General features: G+C 40.4%; 2 protein-coding genes and 1 long non-coding RNA gene across 3 annotated transcripts in view; 1 reads left to right on the top strand and 2 right to left on the bottom strand.

Annotated features, from left to right (window-relative positions):
• Positions 1 to 18,038, bottom strand: part of LOC128311774 (uncharacterized) — a 112,978-nt gene that overhangs the window by 56,505 nt on the left and 38,435 nt on the right. The gene's annotated exons all lie outside the window — the stretch shown is intronic.
• On the top strand, positions 5,140 to 6,549 carry LOC106976538 (olfactory receptor 4C45). The gene has a single exon (XM_015073967.3). It carries the CDS (start codon positions 5,342 to 5,344, stop codon positions 6,302 to 6,304), a length of 963 nt encoding a protein of 320 aa, XP_014929453.2. The 5' UTR covers positions 5,140 to 5,341; the 3' UTR covers positions 6,305 to 6,549.
• Positions 11,239 to 16,708, bottom strand: LOC106976556 (olfactory receptor 4C3). Its single transcript, XM_053203166.1, has one exon. The coding sequence runs from the start codon at positions 14,205 to 14,207 to the stop codon at positions 13,299 to 13,301; it is 909 nt and encodes a 302-aa protein (XP_053059141.1). The 5' UTR covers positions 14,208 to 16,708; the 3' UTR covers positions 11,239 to 13,298.

An 18,038-nucleotide genomic window follows, 5' to 3' on the forward strand; every position in this document is an offset into this window, starting at 1 on the left:
AGAACCTACAAATAAACCCATGCATATACACATGGTCAACTGATCTTCGACATGGGTGCCAAGAATACACAATGGGGGAAGAACAGTTTTCCTAATAAATGGTGCTGGGGAAACTGGATAACCACTTTCAAAAGAATGAAACTGAATCTTTATCTTACACCTTCACAAAAGTCAGCTCAAAATGGACTTAAAAGACCGAAAACTATAAAACTCTTAGAAGAAAACACAGCAGAAAATCTTTGTAACATGGGATGGGCAATGATTTCTTGGGTATGACACCAAAAGAACAGACAACAAAGGCAAAAAATAGACAAATGGGACCACAGCAGACTAAAAATCTTCTGTACAACAAAGGGAAGAAAAAGTAAAAAGGCAACCCACGTAAGGGAAAAAATATTTGCAAACCATATATTTAATAAGGGGTTAATGTCAAATATATACAAAGAATTTGTACAACTCAATAGCAAAAATATCCCAATTTTTAAAAAGACAAAGAACTTGAATTTACATTACCACAAAGAATTTGTAAAAATGGCCAATAAGCAAATGAAAAGATGCTCAACATTGCTAACCATCAGGGAAAAGCAAATCAAAGTCACAATGATATATCACTTCACACCTGTTAAAATGGCTATTGTCAAAAAGACAAGAGATAACAAGTATTGGCAAGGATATGAAGAAAAGAAAACCTCTGTTCGCTGACAGGAATATAAATTGCCAGAGTTACTATGGAAAACAGTATGGAGGTTTCTCACAAAATTAAAAATAGAATACCATATAATCCAGCAATCCCACTTCTGGGTATTTATCCAAAAATACTGAAATCAGGATCTCAAGAAATTATTTGCACCCCAACGTCCATTTCAGCATTGTTCACAATAGCTAAGATGTGGAAACAACCTAAATATCCATCAACAGAGGCAATGCTTTAAAAAAAAGAAATGTAGTATAGATATACTGCATAGAATACTCTTCAGCCTTAAAAAGGAACAAAATTCTGTCATTTGTGACAAATGAAACTTGAGGATGAAACTTGAGGTTATTAGTCTAAGTAAACTAAACCAGTGATAGAACACTGCCTAATTAATTCCATTTACATGAAATATCTAAAATAGTTCAACTCATAGAAGCAGAAAGCAGACAGCGTTTTTCCAGGGGCTGAGGGAAGGAAGAAATGAGCAGTGATTGATCAATGGAGATGGATTTTTAGTGTGGGAAGATGAAAAAGTTCTGGAGATGGTTGATGGCGATGTTTGCACAACAGTATGAATGTACTTACTGCCACTGAACTGTACATTTGAAAATGGTTAAAATGGCAACTTTTATATTATGTATATTTTACCACAATTAAAAAAAAAAAACAAGGGAGAGGGACAGACTGTGAGTGAGGTTGGCAGGAAACAAAGGAACAAAAGTAGCTGCTGAGGACAGAGCTAAAGGCACTGCTTCCCTTTTTGGTTCTGGACTTCAGGAGCATATCAGCTTGCTTTGAAGGTAAAGGTTGATTTTTTTAAAAGGTGATTCTGTGCAGGATTTCAGCCAACTCTTCAACACCTCAGAAGCTGAGGGAGAGATTAGAGTGGAGCCTCCTTTTTATAGTGTTTCTAACCTTTACTTCTGAATGTCTTTATACATAATGTTTGGCTAAGTGTGATTTTTTCAATGGCTACCATGTGGAGGCACTATACTTTACTGTAAATCTCCACAATTCCTTCTGTGTGGGGTAGAGAGAAAAGCTATATTCCCCTGAACTCATCATGACAATCTTTACCCAATCTTTGGTAGCTGAGAATTAAAAATGGCACAGTTTCCCAGGGTAACATGGCACATAACCTTGAAAATTGGTATTTCCATTGTTAGGACAACCATATTAGTTAGAACAGTCAGGTTTTCAGAGAGAAATCCATTCTCTGAACTCCGATCTGTGCCTAAAACCATCCCCTATCCTGTGCCAGGCTCACCAATATCAAAATGAAGAACAAAGTTTTATCATGAAGCTTTCCAACTTACCTTATCACTCTCGTCCTAAACTACAGCCGGAAACACTATGGTTATAGCAGCATTATCAACAATAGCAAAGCTATGGATAGAGCCCAAAATGTCCATCAACTGATGAGTGGATAAAGAAGATATGGCATATATATACACCATATATATATACATATATGTATGTGTGTATATATATATACACACACACACACATATATATATTTTTTTTTAACGTTTATTTATTTTTGAGACAGAGAGAGACAGAGCATGAATGGGGAAGGGGCAGAGAGAGAGGAAGACACAGAATCTGAAACAGGCTCCAGGCTCTGAGCTGTCAGCCCAGAGCCTGACGCGGGGCTCGAACTCACGGATGGCGAGATCATGACCTGAGCCGAAGTCGGCCGCTTAACCGACTGAGCCACCCAGGCGCCCCACACACAAATATATATATAAACACACACACACACACATATACATATAATGGAGTATTACTCAGCCGTCAAAAGAATGAAACCTTGCCATTTGCAGTGGTGTAGAGGGAACTAGGGTGTATTATGCTGAGCGAAATTAGTAAGTCAGAGAAAGATACCATATGATTTCACTCATATGTGGAATTTAAGAAACAGATGAACATATGGTGGGGGGGGGAAGAGAGGTAAACAAACTGTGAGAGACCCTTAAAGATCGAAAATGAAAGAACAAACTGGGACTTGCTGGAGGGAGGTGGGTGGAGGATGGGCTTGATGGGTGAAGTGTAGTAAGGAGGGCACTTGTTATGATGAGCACTGGGTGTTATATGTGATAAGTCACTGGATTCTACTCCTGAAACCAATACTGCACTGTATGTTAACTGACTAGAATTGAAACAAAAAGCTGGAGAAAAAATAAAATAAAACAAAGATACAAAAATAAACTGGCCTCTAATGATGTTTGTGGATGCTTTGCTTCCAGCGAAGATTCCAACAGGACCAATTACGAATCCTCTGAGGACTTGAGAGGTCAATGCCTTACCAAATCCTGCCCGTTGTGAATGTCTATTTAAATATTTCTCTAGAGTCGATGAAGAATTACAGGAGATTTAAGTAAATGACAACAGCCAAGCACGTTAACTAATAGAGTTAAGGTCTATATGGAAGACACTGTTCCCACACTTAGGGTTAAAAGGAGAGCTTAAATCAGGAATAGAAAGAATTCTCACCACACTGTTCATGGACTTCTTGGGAAACATAAATTTGGCAGGATTTGGGAAAAAAAACAACATCCAACCAACGGGATCTGATGCACTTATACATTTTATAGTTTCATACACTCGCTTTTTCTGATTTGAAGAATTTTTCATTGTTCCCATTGTTTTTAATACAGACTGAACACAGTTCTGAGATCTGAAAAACTTATGTGTTTTGGAGATGTGTTTATACTTCCACAGGAGGCCAGGAACGTGAATAGAAATTAAATCTAGAGCCACTGCAGTTTCCTAACTCAAACAGCCCATTTTCTGAGTAAATTCAGATGGATAATGGGAACGAAAATAAATGAAAATGTCCAAGACTGGAAGAGCTGTCTAGAGAGAGAATTCCAGTGTCCCACTTGTTAGTTTATAGAGTGCATTTGCAGCTGGGGGGCTATGCCCCCAGGGGAAGAAAACAATGACTGACTTCAATCTAAAAACTGGAATTCACACTCAACTAGATCCAGGTCAGTAATAACTAAATCTTTTTCCCCAAATTTTGAGGGTTAACTTAATTAAGCCAAATTATTTTCACTGAATAGGTTTTACAATTAGATTCTTTGAATTGAAGGTAATCTTATTCTCTAAAAAGGAATTTGAGCTTGATGACATGAAAATAGCAGTAGAAAACATGATCTGTGATGCTGCCAGACGAGGCGCTTTTGAGAGCGTCTTTTAAGACATCTTTTAAGACGTCTTTTAAGCGTCTTTTGAGAGTCTTTTAAGGTCACTGTAACAACATTGTGGTCAACGTGTATGTAGAAATAGATTGCTTCGGTAGGTTTTATATGTGATTATTTGAAATTGTTTCCCCTTTTCATGACTTCCATGTTGCCACATTGAAGTTAGAATTTGTGAATTAAATTAAGAATGATTAGGCACATAGTTACCACCTATAGGAGCCTGGGTAGAGAAGAAACAACTAGACAGCGTTCTGTAAAACTAAAGATAAAGATATCCTTCCTCACCTTTATTGAAGCTGAATGATCATGATGCTGGTTTCTGTGTCCAGAAAGTTTTGAGGAAAAATATGTTATGTTTTTTGGCAGGGATTTGAGAAAGGAGAAAAAGAGGGGGAGAAGGAATAAGATATCCTGTGATCTTTTGTAACATGTAATCACTTTTGAAAATCCATGTACAGATCATTAAAAAAAAAAAGAATATATTCTTGTATATATTCCACTTTTTCCACCAATTAGCAGTGAAAATTTCAAATTTATCTTAATTGATTAAACTTATGCCAAAAGAAAAAAATTGTATTATCTTAGACGACCTTAACATTTCTGTCTCATCAATAGGAAATCCAGGGAAACTTTATGACTCATCTAATTCCATTTGTAAAATGTGAGTGGTACTATATATCTAATCCAGAGCCTCATTTTTTTATGTAATGAAAGACCAGTTACACAGAAAATCCATTTAAGAAATATTGAGAACTTTTAAGGGAACTTTGTACCAATTGTATATTTATATCCAAAGATGTGGGAAGAGTGACTGTGTAATAGCCATTTGGAGCCAGACACAACATCCAGGGCTACTGAGGAAATGCTGCTCAATGAGCTGTTATGAAGACAGTTCCTTGGCATTTTGAAGAGGGAAAACCCCATCTGCAGCTCTCTGTGTGTATGTGCATTCATTTGGCAGAAAGGAATCATACCTCAAAGAACACTGCTGGTATAGATACAGTAAGGCTTGGCACTTTCCTATCTGATATACAGTTGACTTTTTAAAGAATATTGTGTCCATATATCTACAAATATTCGTGCCAGTGGGCAAATATAAGTTCAAAATCATTGTTATTGACAAACTTTGTCCCAAAAACAGCGAAAGAAAGCCACCTGTGAGGGTTTAGAGCCAGAAAGAGAGTTTGGAAGTCCATCATAAGTCAACATACATATTAACACTTTGCTTTTACTCTGGTGTTTGTAACATATTGTTAATATTCAATTTATATGAATAAGAGAAATCTAACCTCTTTCTAATCTTCTTTATAACTGTCTCCGAAGTGGCAGAGGTGAGTGGAAGCTGTGGTTCCATCAATCCCAGAGGCCAGGACTACAGAGGTGATGGGAACTTTTAGTGTTGAATTGAAAATATTACTCAGAAATTCTGTGATCTCTCCAGATGGACCATGTGCTCACAACCCAAGCTGAATCCATGGAAAGGATGAGCAATGTAACAGAATTCATTTTGCTGGGCTTGACCCAGAATCCAGAACTGCAGAAATTCTTATTTGCTGTGTTGTTAATCACCTACTTGATCACACTGGCAGGTAACCTGCTCATCTCCGTCACCATCTTCACCAGCCCAGCCCTGGGTTCTCCCATGTACTTTTTCCTGTCCTACTTGTCTATTATAGATGGTTTCTACTCTTCTTCCATAGCACCCAAAATGATCTATGACCTGATCTCTGAGAAGAACACCATCTCCTTCAATGGCTGCATGACTCAGCTCTTTGCAGAACATTTCTTCGCTGGAGCTGAGATCATCTTGTTAATTGTCATGGCCTATGACCGCTATGTAGCCATCTGTAAGCCCTTGCATTACATGACCATCATGAGCCGACCTGTCTGTGGTTTCTTCGTGGGAATGGCTGGGATTTTAGGCTTTCTTCATGGAGGAATCCAGATTTTGTTCATGGTCCAGTTACCGTTCTGTGGCCCCAATGTTATTGACCATTTTATGTGTGATTTAATACCTCTCCTGGAGCTAGCCTGTACAGACACTCGCACTTTGGGGCCCCTGATTGCTGCCAACAGTGGATCACTGTGTTTGCTCATCTTTTCTATGCTGGTTGCTTCTTATGTTGTCATCCTGCACTCACTGAGGACTCATAGCTCTGAAGGGCGTCGCAAAGCCCTGTCTACCTGTGCCTCTCATGTCACCGTTGTCATTTTATTCTTTGTACCTTGTTCATTCCTGTACCTGAGACCCGTGACCTCCTTCCCCTCTGACAAAGCTGTGACTGTGTTTTGTACGATAGTCTCTCCCATGCTGAACCCTTTAATCTATACCCTCAGAAATGCAGAAGTGAAAAATGTCATGAGGAAACTCTGGGGGCAAATAATGAAAAACAGTGATAAATGAAGTTTGTGATTAGAGTCTTTACCTAAAAATATCTAGTGGTGATTTATAGACATTTATTCCCTTTCTTAAATAAATAGAGATTTATTTCCCTGATCAAACTCGGGGCAGTCAATTTTGCTGCCTGGATCAGATTTCTTCAGGAGCATGTATGTCCTGGGCAGGGTCGACATACCCATTAAGACACAGTAGGCATGGTGCCTAGGGCCTACAATAATTTTAGGAGCCCTTGAAATGTTCAATTTCTTTTAAAATAAGAAAACAATGAATGTCATCCAAATCCAACTTGGACTATAGTCATCTTTATATCAATGCAGTTATAAAATATAATTTTTAATATTTTTAATGGAGGAGGAGGGCTCATGAGGACAAAATTACCAGCAGGCCACAGAAGTCATAATGTTGCCCTGATTGGAGGTGTGAAACAGATCAGTGTCAATAGTCCTGAACACTCTTTACACCCAGTGCTACAGCTAGAATGAAGTTTTAGTTTAAAAGACAAAAAGAAACTGCATGTGAAAAAAAGTATTCAACAGCAGGGAGTCTTCAAGTACTTTCATCCAAGTATACTTTTTCTTATCGTAGTAAATTTAAGAGGTTCAGAGATGTTCTCTCACCACAGCAATAAAAATCTCTTTACTTAGCACAATCCCAAGAAGAGAATACTGGCACACAAAGGTACTTTTTTAGAAATTACATTGCCACCATTTTCTGTAATATACAATTGTCTGCAGAAACAATTGGAGGAAAAACTGGCTGGTGCAAAAGAAATATAATTGATCAAGTCTGTAGAGTTAAGGCAGAAATTACCTGTACATTAAAATCATGTGTTTTTTTTAATGTTTATTTATTTTTGAGTGGGAGCACAAGTGAAGGAAGGGAAGAGAAAGAGGGAGATACAGAATCTGAAGTAGGATCCAGGCTCGGAGCTGTCAGTGCAGAGCCCGACGCGGGGCTTGAACCCATGAACTCTGAGATCATGACCTGAGCCAAAGTCAGACACTTAACTGACTGAGCCACCCAGGTGCCCCTAAAGTTGTGTTTTAGATGTGGACAAAGGAAACGATGACTTTGAACAGCTGTGGCAGGAAATTACCAGTGATATATGAACCAACTTTGTGTAGCAAAACCGAACAACAATGACCACAGATCCAGATTATAGAAAAGAATTCGTAACATGTACATAATGAAATTCTAAGAGAGATTCAGAAATAGTCAGATGCTTTGAAATCAAAGATTAAGAGCTTTAGATCAAATAGGCTTGATTTCTCATCTTGTCTGTTGCGTTAATTAGCCTTGCCAATGTGAGCAAGTTACTTCATCTCTCTACTGATTTTTTTGGCCTGTAAAATGGACAAAAAACATTACATACTTTCTTAAATTGTAAGCCTTAAATGATTTCGGTTGAAAAAAAAAAGAGTCAGCTGAAAATTAGTGAAATTGCTCAGACACAGTTACAGCCTTCAGAGATGTCACCAGCACAGAAAGTGTGCCAGGGACTACAGTTGCTCACCAGAGCCCAAGAACACTGCCACTTTCATTCATCAACCATGATCACAGGAGGACCAAACATCTGTACTTCAGCCCCAGCCCCACGTTACTTCAAAATAAGTCATAAATGACATCCACTTATGAGTAGGGACAGCATAATGGTGAGTTACCATCCCAGCAAGGAAACTAATGGGACCTGTGAGGATCTCTGGACACTAGAAGCTAGCCCACCACCGACTCCCTATTCTGGAATAAAAATGCCCTTAAACATCTCTGCGGTTACAAATAGGGGAGCCGTTGGAGCGATTGTGAGATGCCTGAGCAGAACTTCTTTCAAATGCTCTCACTAATGAGGGACCCTGTGCTCTGAAAAATGGAGAAGGGAGAGCCCAGTGGCAGTGACCAACAGACCTATCTCTGCACAGAGCTTGCGATGCCCAAGGAAGAGCTCAGAAACTTGACCTCAGAAGGTGATTTCACAATCAGGGATTCGAATATCGTGTGATGCTGACATTTCTCATGTTCTCAGAACTTTATATCAGGTCAGATCTCACTCTATATGCAGGCCTTTAAAAAATGTTTTTCCAAAACAAACAAGCAGACTCTTTTTTAAAAATTTATTTATTTTTGAGAGAGAGCATGCGTGAGTGAGAGAGGGGCAGAAAGAGAGGGAGACAAGGAATCCCAAGCAGGCTCCTCACTGTCACTGCAGAGCCTGATGCGGGGCTCAAACCCACAAACTGCGAGATCATGACCAGAGCCGAAATCAAGAGTCAGACGCTTAACCAACTGAGCCACCCAAGTGCCCCAAAACAACCAGACTCTTAAGAAAACAAAGTGATAGTTTCCAGAAGGGAGATGGGTGGGGTAAGGGTGATATAGGTACAGGGGATAAAAGGTACAAACCTCCAGTTATAAATAAGTCAAGGGGATGAAAAGTACAGCATAGGAATATAATCAATAATATTGCAATGCTGTTGTATGGTGACAGATGGTGACCACGCTTACTGTGGTGAGCACTAAGTAATGTACAGAGCTGTTGAATCCCTGTTGTATACCTGAAACTAATATAACATTGTATTTTAGTTATTCTTCAATAGTAAATTATAAAAAACAGATGTTTTGCCATAGTTTCCTGTGAGTGACCAACTTGTAAATATATGCAAGCAATAGGTATGTTTAAAATGTCAAACTTCTCTTTTAAAGATCTAGCTGTCATTCCCAAGAAAGATGGGATGGAAAAGGAACAAGTAAAAATAAGGAGGACGATTCTCATGAGGATGATGGTGATGACAGCTTATGTTTGTTGAGCACCTTCTGTGAAGGACTCATTTTATGTTTTGGAGGCAACAAATTTCTGCCATTCTTTCTTTCGTTAATTTATTTTAGCCCTCAAATTGTGGGACTTCCCTCTGTTTGAAACATTTCGTAATTTGAACACAATGGTGACCCTACCCACAGGATGGTGGCAACAGCAATAAAACAATTCTAGTATATAATTGTGACAGCTTTTTCCATTTTGACTGCTTACTAGGTGCAAAGTGTTTTGTATTCACGTTTTGTTATTCAATTCTCACTCCAGCCCAGTAACGGCAATGATCTCCCTGTTTCATGAATTAGGAAGCAATGGGTTGGAGAGGGTAATTATATAGCTCAAGATCAATTAGCTAAAATTTGCTTGAATCCAGGGCGCCTGGGTGGCTCAGTCGGTTGAGCGTCCGACTTCGGCTCAGGTCATGATCTCACGGTTTGTGAGTTCGAGCCCCACATCGGGCTCTGTGCTGACAGCTCAGAGCCTGGAGCCTGCTTCGGATTCTGTGTCTCGCTCCTTCTCTGCCCCTCCCGTGCTCACGCTCTGTCTCTCTCTGTCTCAAAAATAAAACATTAAAAATAATTAAAAAACAAAAAATAAATTAAAAAAAAATAAAATTTGCTTGAATCAGAATTCATATCTAAGCCTGTCTGACCCACAGCCTCTGTGTGTTACCAAAGCCATTTTGTATCTCTTTAACATAACCAGACAACCAACTAAAATTTTTATTCTAATATTTGGAATTTTCTTCTTGAAACCATTTGGCCTCCATTGTTTGAACTCATTTGAAAGTGGACTTGCCTTCATAGATAGGCCAGGCTGAAAATGTACGAGTCCACAAAGAACCAGCTAAGCACTGGTCAATAATTGTAACCGCATGAGTGTTTTGATTCCCACAAAACAGGAAATTTCTTTGCAATTGTTTTTTCCTCCATCTGCAATAGTCTGTACACAAAGGAGTGGCTTGTGGCTTATATAGTAGTACTTTCCTCTAATAAATAAAAAATAGTAAATATGTTTGATATGAATATGTACTCATCCTGCTGTCATCTATTAAAAAAGAAAAACTTCACTGAGAGAAGAAAGTTCAAGAGGTGAAAAACTATTTTTTAATTAATTTTACCTGTTACTTTTCACTTTTTATTATGATTATTTTTATTTTGTTTATTTTGAGAGAGAGAGAGAGAGTAAAGAGAATCCCAAGCAGGCTCCGTGGCAGGGCTTGAACTCACAAACCATGAGATCATGACCTGATTTCCCTGTTTCATGAATTAGGAAACAATGGGTTGGAGCCAAAATCAAGAGTGAATGCTCAACCAACTGAGCCACCCAAAGGCCCCAAAATACTACTTTTTTTTTTCTTAATGTTTTTATTTATTTTTGAGACAGAGAGAGACAGAGCATGAGCAGGGAAGGGGCAGAGAGCGAGGGAGACACAGAATCGGAAGCAGGCTCCAGGCTCTGAGCCATCAGCACAGAGCCCAATGCGGGGCTCGAACTCACAGACTCTGAGATCATGACCTGAGCCGAAGTTGGGCACTCAACCGACTGAGCCACCCAGGCAACCCCAAAATACTACTTTTTTAAGTAGCTTGCCAGTACCAACAATAAGCTGTGGAATAAAATCTCACATGCAGTTCTGTTTTGACTCCACATGGATATTTTCAACAGTACTTAAAATTTGGAAGCTTATACTAGCTCCAGCCTTTCTTCTGTTGCCCGTTGGCGGGGGCACCATCATTTATTAGACGCCTATCAACCTGTCAGGTGCTGTGGTCTTCACGCACATGGTACTTTCACAAGGGCATACACTGAGGATTAAAATGCTTATTCCTGTTCATGGAAACCAAGGATCCAAAAAGTTTGTTTAAGATGCCTTATAAGTGAACAAAGAAATCATTTAGCCCCAGAGGGTACCCTTTAGGATGGCAGAGGCTTAACCAAGTTAATAGAAGAATGGAGGGAGGAGGTGGAGGAGGAGGAAAAGCTGATAACCAGGATATCTAGCAAAACACTGATGGCAACTCTCACTGGGTAATGTCTTATAGGTGGATTTACACATGCACGTGTGTGTGTGTGTGTGCGTGTGTGTGCGCACATGTGTGTATTGTTCACCTTTGTTTTCCTACATTCTGAATTTTAAAATAAATATGTATTTGGGGAGAAAGAGTTTTTATCATAGACTCCAAGATGGAGACACCGCTACCTTTGTGAACAAGATTAGTAATAATTTTGAAATCATATAGAAAACTTCTGGTGATATTTACTCATGTATTTATTCTAGCAAGTTTAAATGTTTTCAAAAATAAGCACTTGTAAGTTGGTTGGGCCATTATTAATCATGACTCAGGCAATAAAAACAAGGGATTTAAAAAAAGTGGGGGGAGCACTTGGATCAGTTCATTATGCTAGTTGGTAACTGTACTAAAAGGTGCTTATCAAATTTCAACTGAAGTAAGTATGCTTTTCTAGAAAGTCTCCTTTAGATAAAATTGTGGCAAATTCGAGAAAACAATAGGCTGTTTTTAGTGACCCTCACCATGGTTTCATATTTATTTGCTAATTGGAATACAGGCTCAATCATACTTTTATTATCTTAACAGCAGAAATGAATAGGTATAAAATTCAAGGTCTCGTTATACCTAGTTTTTTAAATTTTTTTTAACATTTATTTATTGTTGAGAGACAGAGAGAGACAGAGCATGAGCAGGAGAGGGGCAGAGAGAGAGGGAGACACAGAATCTGAAACAGGCTCTGAGCTTTCTGCTGTCAGCACAGAACCCAATGCGGGGCTCAAACCCACAAACCACTAAATCATGACCTGAGCCAAAGTCAGACCTGAGCCACCCAGGCACCCCTCCTTATACCTAATTTTTTAACTAGACTATCAGAATGCGACAAAATGAAAGAAGGCAACATTTATTTTCCCTAAGAACTCGGCAACTGTTATTTTTGTGAGACATAGAGGTTTGAGGGTAAAGCAGTAACTATTTCCTAATGAGCTCCTGAATCAGTTCTTGGAGACTAACTGTGAATACTTGTAGTAGACAAACTTTCATATTAACTTCTAGTTTCTTTTTTGGTACAAGCATAAAAAGTGGGTATGTTGCAACATGGTGAATTACATATTGTGAAACAAAAGCTTTTTGGAAATTATGAGAGCCTACACTCTTAAAGAATGAAGCCTGAGAAAGGGTCTCGTCAGAGTTCATAAAACTAGGAAAAGAACAGAGCAAACACGGATGTACATTTCAGATTCCAGAACCCCAGCATCCCTTGGAATCTGAAGCAGGGAGTTAGGAAAAATAATCACTGGCCAAAAACAAAGTCATCTACTCTAAGCACAGCATTATTTTCACACCTAGTAGAGATAGAAAAGTGAAGGAAGGCAGCCTCTGTATGGAAGATTAGGGAAAGGTTGAGGAACATATAAAATAAAACGTTGTGGGAATATGTGCCAGAAACTGGATTCTGAATTTGACATCGATTTTCTAATTTAATTCTCACAGTAACACTTTAGATATGTATTATCTGTATCTTTATTTTAAAGACAGGCATCAGAGGCTGCTAGATGTTTAGTCACTTTCTCAAGGTCGTGCCACAAGTAAGCACGGGAAATAGGACGGAAACTCAGGTTGATCTGTCTCCAAAGCAAAGGTCTTCTAGAACAGCAGCTATGCCAGGGATGTCATACAGGGTGATAAGAAGGAAGAGAAGCCTGCCTGGATGCATACAGACTGCTAGCCACAGCTAAGCAAGAAGTTATTTGCCTTACGTTGTATTTTGCCTCACATTTCTACAGCTCCATTATCACACAGACTGGAATGATATACCATGGATCGCTAGTGAAAGGGCTGAATGATGGACCAAAAACAACCGATTTGGGGTATTGGCTTAGGTACTTCACAGCCAGATAACCTTGATTAACCAATCACATCAAGAGACAAAGTTTCTTCATTTCTAAAACAGGGATAATAATGATTCATGCCACATACGTCTTATACCGTTGTTTTATAACCAAACTATGCAATTCAGGTAAAAAGACTAAACCCTAAAAGCCTATGAAGACGAACAGATAGACATAACGGAATAAGGTGATATTCAGTAGTCAGAACGAGTTTTGGTTTGTTACACTTACAGAAATAAAGTCATTTCCACTTCCTGCTTTACCACTCATTACATACATGTAGTTTCTTACTGAATGAAGAGCTTTCTCATGGCATTTTTTACGTCTTCATTTCTCAGGGTGTAAATGAGTGGATTCAGCATAGGCGTCAGAATACCATAAAATACTGCCATGTTTTTGTCCATGGACCAAGTAGACGATGGCCGCATATAAGTAAATATACAAGGCACAAAGAACAGGGCAACAACAGTGAAGTGGGCCCCACAGGTGGAGAGGGCTTTGCGCCTCCCCTCGGCACCGTGGCACCTCAAGGAACGCAGGATGACAATGTAGGAGGCAGCCAGCATGAGGAAGTTCAACAGGCAGATCACACCACTGTTGGCCACCACCAGGACGCCAATGACATATGTGTCGGTGCAGGCGAGCTCCAGCAAGGGGTACAGGTCGCAGACAAAGTGATTGATCACATTAGGCCCACAGAAGGGCAGCTGAAGGACCAGGAGGAGCTGAACCAGTGAATGCAGGAAGCCCCCCAGCCAAGCCACCCCCACCAGCAGGGCACAGAGATGCTTGGTCATGGTGGTCGTGTAGTGCAGAGGCTCGCAGATGGCCACGTAGCGGTCATAGGCCATGACCGTGAGCAGAATAATCTCAACACCTCCCAAGAAATGGGCCCCAAAGAGCTGAGCCATGCAACCCTCAAAAGAGATGGCTCTCCCCTCACACAAGGAGTCCGCAATGAGTTTAGGGGCCATAGAGGAAGAATAACAGGTATCAATAAAGGACAGATTGGCCAAGAAAAAATACATGGGGGAAGCCAGGGTGGGACTGGAGGTAATGGTGACCACAATAAGCATGTTGTCACACACGGTGACCACATAGATGATCAAAAAAACCACAAAGAGGACTCTCTGTATCTCTGGCTTCTGTGAGAGTCCCAGCATGAAAAACTCTGTGATATTGTGTGGCATTTCCATATAGCCCAAGGACAATGAGAATGCAGGTACGGTATTGCCTATAAAGTCAAGAGAAAAACACAACCATAAGAGAACTAATTACAGGGTGGGGGAAGGTGCTGCCAGATTTTCTTCAGACACACTCGCTTCCCTTTGTCCCTCTTAACTCTTTCCATTCCAATATTTTTGTATCAATTCACTTTGTTAACCACAAAATATGAGCATATGTCTATTGTTGACTTTTGCATCACTGGGCAGTAGATTTCTAAGTTCTTACGTGAAAACAACTAAATATTAGTTTCATTACTGCTAAAACTGAACATTTGGCAGACCTTGATTTTCCACTAGAGTATGCCTCTGACAATTTTCAGGATGGTTCCACACAGATGCAATGGCACCTGAGAAAACCATGAACATTTAGGATCTCCTGAAAACTCTGCATGTTTAGTCCACATCCTTTGAATTCAGTCTTTTTTCTTGAACTTTTCAATGAAGCTTGCTACACTTTCTGTCAGTGTTTCTGATGGCAACACAAACCGATGTAAAACAGAAGCAAATCTGAGACAAGCTGATTGGCTGCAGCTGAAGACCTCCCCAGCTTCCTGGTTCTTTCCCTGCTCACCCCTCCCACTCAGAACCCGTGCTGTGGGCAGCATCATGTCCAGGAGGCCAAACTTAAATTACTCTTGCCCCCTTGCTTTACACGTTTTATATGCTTCTGGTTTTGCTTTCCCTGGGCTCAGTGCAATCCTTCTAGTTAAAAGCTACTAGTCCTTCCGCATCTGTAGGAAGGACTTCCTTTAAAGTAAAAGTTTGTTGAGCATCTGTGGAAGATTCTATTAAGTAATGAGTATCTGCTTATTCATTAAAGGAAGCTCCAGGGGCAGGAAGAACAGATGCTCCCTCTTAACCAGCTACAAGGCAGAATATTCCTACTCACCCTTTCTTCTCTTAGTGATAGTAAGAAAATGCCTATGCCTACCCTGGTTTTAAACAAAAACCTGGGGCACCTGGGTGGCTCAGTCAGTTAAGCGTCCAACTTTGCCTTAGGTCATGATCTCGTGGTTCGTGGGTTTGAGCCCCGCATAGGGCTCTGTGCTGACAGCTCAGATCCTGGAGCCTGCTTCGGATTCTGTGTCTCCCTCTCTCTCTGCCCCTCACCCCCCACTTATTCTCTCTCTCTCTCAAAAATAAACATTTATAAAAAATTTTAAACAAAAAACTTACACTAAGCCTACCCACCAGCAATCTATTACTCTCCTGGAAACATAGGCCTCCTTAAAGTAGCTAAATCTTCCAACTTGCTGGAAACCTGATGTTCAGTATGATAAGAATTAAGGGAGAACGTTTAAGTGTCAGAGGAAGAGACACCCAGATATACGAGATATAAGAAATACTGGGGAGTAGATTCCTGGGTTGATCTGGAAGCTGCCCCCTCCTTTTCTCTCTCCCAGTTTTAGTTCAAGAAGGCAAAGTTGCTTCTGTAAGTGACGAGTCAAATGGGGACCTTTTCAGAGTAAAACGTGATGGCCAAGAACACAGACAGGGGTGATAAGAGCAAATCCCTGGGTCACATGCAGTTTTTGCCAAGCACGTTCCTAAGTGCTTTACGTATATCAGCTCGTTTAATCCTCACATTATCCCCTTGAAGTAGACGGCTGTTTTCATCCCCCTTTTGCAGAGGAAGAAAGTGAAACACATATGAGCAACCCACAGAAGCATGCTCAGCTAGGAAGTGGCCGAGCTGGGGCTTGCACCCAGGCAGTCTTGCTATACAGATGCTGTGGGCTTCACCGCACTATACTGTCACGGAGGCTTATCTGGGTGTGAATCCTTCCTCTGCCTTCCTCTGTGAACAACTTCTCAAAGCCTCAATCTTCTTATTTATAAAATGAAAATGGGAGCGCCTGGGTAGCTCAGTCAGTTAAGTGTCCAACTTCGGCTCAGGTGATGATCTCACAGTTTGCGGGTTCGAAGCCCGCGTCAGGCTCTGTGCTGACAGCTCAGAGCCTGGAGTTTGCTTTGGATTCACTGTCTCCCTCTCTCTCTGCCCCTCCTCCACTCAGGCGCTCTCTCACTCTCTCTCTCTCTCTTAAAAATAAACATTTTAGGGGCGCCTGGATGACTCAGTCGGTTGAGCGGCCGACTTCGGCTCAGGTCGTGAGCTCGCGGTCTGTGAGTTCGAGCCCCGCGTCGGGCTCTGTGCTGACAGCTCGGAGCCTGGAGCCTGTTTCAGATTCTGTGTCTCCCTCTCTCTGACCCTCCCCTGTTCATGCTCTGTCTCTCCCTGTCTCAAAAATAAATAAAACGTTAAAAAAATAAATAAATAAACATTTTAAAAATTTAATAGATAAAAATAAAATGAAAACAAAAGAACTGCTATACCTTGAGGTTGCAGAGAGCAGTAAATGATAACAGGGCACGCCGGGTGTTCGTACAGAGCCTGGATGCAATATACATTCAAAAATGGCATCTCTAAAATCACCATCATTAACACCATGGACAACAAACTCATTATGTGGCTTAAATACCCAAGGACCTAAGTGGATACGTTCAAAACTAAATTAGTTGTATTGAATATAGAATTATATTCAAAATTATAATATTGTAAATATTTTAAAAATGAGCTAATACTGATCCCCATACAGAACACAATAGAGAAAATGCAAATTGGTATGAATAGCACAGAATTCAGCCCAAAAATAAAAATGTTAAGCTGATTCATCTCTGCAATTTGTGGGAATACAAAATAAATTCTTTGTTAAAAAGCTAGCTAGAAAAAAAAAGTCTCCTGTTTGAGTTATCCATGAGAAACAAAATTATTGTGTGGAAAGTAATGAGAATTTTAGTAAAATTATCCCACCACAGTTTTGAGTTGCATTTTTCTTTAGTTTTCAAAAACAGATTACAGAAAACTTACATTGGCTGGATCTGAGGACAACAACAGGTCTCCAGGTGTTGTGTTGTGCTTTGTTTTTACCTCCTAACATCACAGAAAGGTGGATCTGGAAGAGTTCTTAAAGGATCATCCAGATCAGCTCCAATGTATCATCCCAAATTTCACTGTTTCATGTGATTAAACTGCTGGATGAGATTAGAATGTTTTATACATTGAGGCAAAGCACAGACGAAGCAGGTGCTATCAATTACCGAAACTCATCTGAGCTGAAGGTTTCTTTTTCTGTTGTTGTTTATTTATTTTTGAGACATGGGGGGTGGGGCAGGGGGAAAGGCGGAGGATCTGAAGCGGGCTCTGAGCCGACAGCATAGAGCCAGATGCGGGGCTTGAACTCGCAAGCTGTGACATCATGACCTGGGCCAAAGTCAGACACTCAACCAACTGAGCCACCCAGGCGCCCCTGAAGGTTTCTTAGAATAGTACGAAGTGAAAACACAAATGATGGTCATTCATTTACAAGAAGCTGGGAGTTGTTTTGTCATCCATTTCCCTTTTGTCTGCTTAAGAACCTGATGGGACTTAAAATCATCATTTCCAATTCTCTATTTTAAAGACGGTGGATTTCAGACTCAGAGAGATCTTAGATATAGATGCATTGAGCCAAGGTCACATGGGTGACCCATGACAGAGGTGTGGCTGGAACCCAGGTCACACCTCACCCCAGCCTATGCCCTTTCCAATGCAACCACCACTTTCCATTGTCTGCCTTCTTTAGACAGAGTAACCGGTTCATTAGCTCTGCTTTCTGCTAAGGATATTCACCAGCACAGTCTCCGAGAAAAGCTTTTTCCTTCCACTGGACAGGGTTTTTATAAGGGAATTGGGAGTGACAGCACAGGGACAGTCAGTGCCATGTGCTTTCTGCCTCTCTAGGGGAGACTAATTCTCCCTCA

This window comes from Acinonyx jubatus, chromosome D1 (genome assembly GCF_027475565.1).
Source record: "Acinonyx jubatus isolate Ajub_Pintada_27869175 chromosome D1, VMU_Ajub_asm_v1.0, whole genome shotgun sequence".
Lineage (NCBI taxonomy): Eukaryota > Metazoa > Chordata > Mammalia > Carnivora > Felidae > Acinonyx > Acinonyx jubatus.

Excerpts from the sequence above, each read along its gene's own strand:
- LOC106976538 (XM_015073967.3), top strand. The coding sequence starts at position 5,342 with ATGGACCATGTGCTCACAACCCAAGCTGAATCCATGGAAAGGATGAGC.
- LOC106976556 (XM_053203166.1), bottom strand. The coding sequence starts at position 14,207 with ATGGAAATGCCACACAATATCACAGAGTTTTTCATGCTGGGACTCTCA.